Source organism: Mus pahari, chromosome 20 (assembly GCF_900095145.1).
Source record: "Mus pahari chromosome 20, PAHARI_EIJ_v1.1, whole genome shotgun sequence".
NCBI lineage: Eukaryota > Metazoa > Chordata > Mammalia > Rodentia > Muridae > Mus > Mus pahari.
In genome coordinates, this window is record NC_034609.1 from 33872642 (window position 1) to 33877722 (window position 5081).

At 49.9% G+C, this 5081-nt stretch overlaps 1 protein-coding gene across 1 annotated transcript in view; it reads left to right on the forward strand.

The window, feature by feature from the left end:
* Hydin (HYDIN axonemal central pair apparatus protein) overlaps positions 1-5081 on the forward strand; it is a 347979-nt gene that overhangs the window by 246529 nt on the left and 96369 nt on the right. Inside the window, 3 exon segments of the mRNA XM_021220225.1 lie at positions 863-1036; positions 2022-2195; positions 2718-2891. Coding sequence (XP_021075884.1) covers positions 863-1036; positions 2022-2195; positions 2718-2891 — 522 coding nt within the window.

Sequence of the window (5081 nt, forward strand, 5' to 3'; positions counted from 1 at the left end):
TCTGGATCCATGCTGATGGGTCCAGGGACAACCCAGGCCGGACGCTCACCAATACCTCTGGCTCACACTGCTTTCATGCCGTGGACTCTCCCTTTTCTGACCAGGACCCAGGGGAGGGCGGCTGCCTCTAGTCACATCTCAGTTCTAAAATCACCTATTGTCACAGGCTGTTGTACCCACCGAGACACCGACACCGAGACACCGGGGTGGAAGAGCGAAGAGCAAGCAGTGAGGTGGGTGGTGGCCTGACAGGGGTCAGGTACCCACCCTGGGAATGTTGGCGAGGCAGTGAGGGTGGAAGCAGGCTCCAGCTGTTGTGTACAGAATGGTCTCAACATCCATTCTGAAAGCCTGAGAATTAAAGATGTGCACAGTACACAGTAGAGGGGTCCTGCTCCGGTGATTATAAAGCCAGCTTCAATTCCTGTCACCCGGTGTCTCTCTCAATCCCTGTAACTTGTGACGATTTTAAACTTTATATTCTGGGGCTCTTTGGAATTCTCCAAGTTTCTGGGTCAAATGCACACACACCCTTGGTATCTAAACACGATTAAATGCTGAAACACTGCACATGAAGGAGCACTGGAGCAGGCTCATAAGTTGGTCTTGATTTTTAGGATTGGGTAGATACAGGATGATTCTTTATTATTATAATTAATTCTTTGAGAATTTCATAGAACTTATTTTGACAATATTCACCCTTGCCTCCTGGCACAACTCCTTCAAGCTCTACCCTTCCTTGTTCCTCCCCCCCCCCCATTTCCTGTTTTCTTTTTTCCTCGAATCTCTTTCCCCCTCCCCCTTTCTCCCCTTCCAACTCTCTTCCGGAGTGTTTTCATCTTCTGCCCCCCCTCCCCTGCAGAAGAGGAAGAAATGAACACGTCTGACCAAGGAACCACCAGCACAAAGAGGACATCAATTAGCCGAGGGATCTCAGTCACATCCAACCTGGAAGAGCGACATCTTACAACTGAAGCCAAAAACTACGTAGATGAGGATGACTATGAAGAAAGCCTGGAAAAACTAACATTTCAAAGTAACTGAGCACTGCTTGGGGAGGGGAGGGAGGGGAAGACACTGCTGGGGGCAGGGACACTGCTGGGGGGTGGGGACAGCTCTGGCTGAGCAGAAATGAAAGAGCTGCTCAAGAAAGATCTAAGCATCTTTTTCCATATAAAGGGGTACTCTGGGTTTCTGGCAGCGGCCTCCCACCTACCACATGTACCCTCTGGTTAAGACCTGACCCATCTTCTCACACAATGCTGTGAGCATGGAAGCCTGTGGAGCAGCTTAGTGTGGGATGCGTCCTCCTTGCCACAGTCACTTGCATTTTAACTTGGCTAAGGAAGACCCGATGCTTTAATGCTAAGAGTATCGCCAAATGGGAATTGTTAAAACAAAACAAGACAAGACAAACAAAAACAAACAAACAAACAAAAACACCCTGAGGACGTGGAGAACATTCTTTTAGACATCCCTCCAATCAAACCATTAAGAAACCCTCCACTTCACCTCCCAGCATCTAGGAACCGTTTTTTTCTGACCTTTATTTTCTCTGAGGTCTGAGTTAAAGCTGGGGGGCACAGCGATAAACCTGAGACAAAGGCAGAACCCCAGGGTCCCAACCTCCCTGGCGCCCAACCTCTCTCAGCTCACTTGTCCCTGACCTTTGGTGGCACTTTCTCCCCATTGCACAGTCCTGGCACCTCCCCTATACCCAGCTCCAGACTCCTCCACACAGCCATCCTTCTATGTTTCAATAAGAGAAATCCCTCCCAGTGGAATTTAAGTCAATGAATATCTTTTTTTTTTTTTCACTTTAAAATATGGACACAAAGTAATAGCCAAATGAAAGTGTTCTTGTGCACCATGGGAGGGACTGCTGTAGCAGTAGGCATTTTAAAAAACAAGAGTAATTTAAAGGAAAAAAAAATCATTCCCATCTCTATTGGTGCCTATGTCCCTATGTAAATCCCAGGATGTGTGCCTGTGCACACACTCATTGTGGTTTGGATCCACAGCCGACAAGATGCAGAGCACAGACAGCCACTCCGTAGAGGAGGTTGGAGAGGTGGAGAGCAACCCAGTGAGCAAGGCAATTGCACGCCACCTGGGCATCGACATTTCTGCAGAAGGCCGCCTGGCCAAGAACCGGAAGGGCATCGCCATTATCATCCACGGGACGCCCTTGTCAGGTGTGCAACGGTCCCTGAGGGGAGACTGTGATCAGAGATGCCACGACTCTCCCATGCAGAACCGTAGCAGCCTCTCTGTAATCAGGGCAGATCCTAGGAGTTTCATCTAAGGAACAGCATAACAATGCTCGCAGGCATATACCCAGAGTGGGGTGGGGGGAGGGGGAGACCAGAAAAGAGATCTAAGTTTTGTACCTTCTTTACCACAGTTAGAAAAGACAGTGTCTTCCCGTCAGAATCAGGAACAGTGGGGGCTACACAGTACATTAGCATCATCCAATACGATCTGTTTTTCAACCTGAGGAGGAAAGCCTAGTGAGGGGGTTGGTTGTCATGCCCCTGTGCTTAGGAATAGATGCCCAGCTCATGTCATGCTGCTGCTTCGTCCCTGTTGGTGCTATCTCTGGCCACTTAAGAGACTTGGAGGTGAAGCACTCGGAAATCACTCCCTAGGGTACTTTATTCTCCAGACTTCTGAGCAAATGAGGATCCTAAGAGTCGACGCCCTGGATGTTTTTACAGGAAAGACAGCCAATGCCATTAGCATGGCCAAGTTCTACAACGCAGCCTGCCTGAACATTGACTCCATCGTCTTAGAAGCCCTATCAGACACTAACAACATCCTAGGGATTCGGGCCCGGGAGCTGTGCATCAGAGCTGCCATAGAGCAGTCCATGAGGGAAGCAGAAGAGTCAGGTAAGACCCATGATTGCAGGGGTGTGTGTGTGTGTGTGTGTGTGTGTGTGTGTGTGTACATGCATGTAAGTGCATGTGCATGTGAAAGTCAGGGGACAACCTTGGGTGTCCTACTTCAGAAGCTGCCCACCTGGTTTATTGAGACAGGGTCTCTCATTGGTCTGGAGCTCACAGGTTGCACTAAGCAGAGGTTGATAGTAAATCAGAGGTGGAAAGGCTGGTTGTATAAACGGGTCAATTGTAATTAGCTTTGATTTTCATTCTATTGAATAAAAAGAGTTGGGGGTGACTATGGTCTGTCTCCTGGATGTCCAAAGCAATAGTAGAAAAGTAAGTCTCATAATGTAAGGGGAATAATAGAAAAGTGGGAAAAAAAATGGCCTTGATCCGGCTGGTTCTGTGTTACATACGCAGTGGAGAACTGAGCAGGGGCACCCAGGGATGAGCACAGAGACCACTAGCCACAGAGACGAGGAGAGTGACATCATTTACCCTGCAAGGAGTCCTGGGAGGAGGAAGCATAAGAAGATGGGTTGAACTTTTGGATCTCAGCATAGAGAAGCCTGGTATGGTCTTCCTAGTGCAAGCCAAGACTTCTGACTTTTTCCATGGGTCAGGAAAGCAGAGACACAAGGAAAACATATATGGGGTACAAAGCAGGGGATCTGACTAGAGGTGGGTCCTTTTTCTGTGAACAGTCCTAACCCCACACCTGCTAGTTGATCAACTCTCAGTTTCTCCGCTTGGGATGCTCATGGGGAAACGAGGATCTTTACTGGGTAGATAAGAGAAATGGTTCCTCAGGGAGAATCCCAGGCAATATCATAACTCTATCTCTCTTAAATGTTCTCCGGAATCTAATAAACTGGTGGTCCATGCCGTCGTGCTGCCATCCCAGTGGTCCATGCCATCATGTTAGCCTCTCGGTGATTCTTTCCATCATGTGAGCATCCCAGTGGTCTATGCCATTATGTTAGCATCCCGAGAAATGATGGATTTGAGCCTCTGAACTGAGTACCATCAAGCTGAAGGCAGGCCTGGGGGAGTCCATCAGTGAAGTGAGAGCTATAGACACTGCAGAGATGCGGTTGTCCCAGAGAAGAAGGGAGCTCCCTCAAGAAGACTTGCATGTAAGCAGGAAGGACTGGAAGAGAAGCCAGAGGACAGTTAGATGCGGGTAGGGCTCCAAAGGAAGACACTCAGCAGGGCAGGTGGTAGGGATGAGGAGAAAGGGGGGGAGGTGACGCTTCCATGGCTTCTGCCCTCCTTGCCCTCCTTCGCTCTAGTAAACATACCGTTCTCACTTTATCTATTTCATTTTGTGCTATTATATTTATCATTTCACAGTTTTTTATGCTTGGCTTAGCTATTGACCTATCCATCCTCGCGTAATAAGTTAAATAAAATATACCACTGTAGTTGATCTTGTTTTACTTTCATGTGCTACTGGAAACTTTTTAAATTACATACATCATTGTGACAGTGGTGGTTTGGATCACCGTTCAGAGAAATTGAGCCGTGAAGAGACAGGGGTGAAATGATGACAGGGCACAGAAGAGGGACGACGACGAAAGAAAGGAGAAAGGAAAACGGAGGGAGAAAGGGAAAAAAAGGAAGGAAGTCATGTGTTCACATGAAAACTTTTGCTAAGGTTGTGTCTAGCTGCTCTTATTGAAACATGGAGGGTGTGGTGGGAGAGGAACAGCAAGAGGCTCGCGGACACTGTAAAGAGACTGTATGATCTGAGGAGTCTGGTGAGGGCCTGGTGAGGGGCCTGGTGAGGGCCTGGTGAGGAGTCTGGTGAGGGCCTGGTGAGGGCCTGGTGAGGGGCCTGGTGAGGAGTCTGGTGAGTGGCCTGGTGAGAGCCTGGTGAGGGGCCTGGTGAGGAGTCTGGTGAGGGCCTGGTGAGGGCTTGGTGAGGGGCCTGGTGAGGGGCCTGGTGAGGGCCTGGTGAGGGGCCTGGTGAGGGGCCTGGTGAGGAGTCTAGTGAGGGCCTGGTGAGGGGNCTGGTGAGGAGTCTGGTGAGGGCCTGGTGAGGGGCCTGGTGAGGGCCTGGTGAGGAGTCTGGTGAGGGCCTGGTGAGGGGCCTGGTGAGGAGTCTGGTGAGGGCCTGGTGAGGGCCTGGTGAGGGCCTGGCGAGGGGCCTGGTGAGGGGCCTGGTGAGGAGTCTGGTGAGGGGCCTGGTGAGGG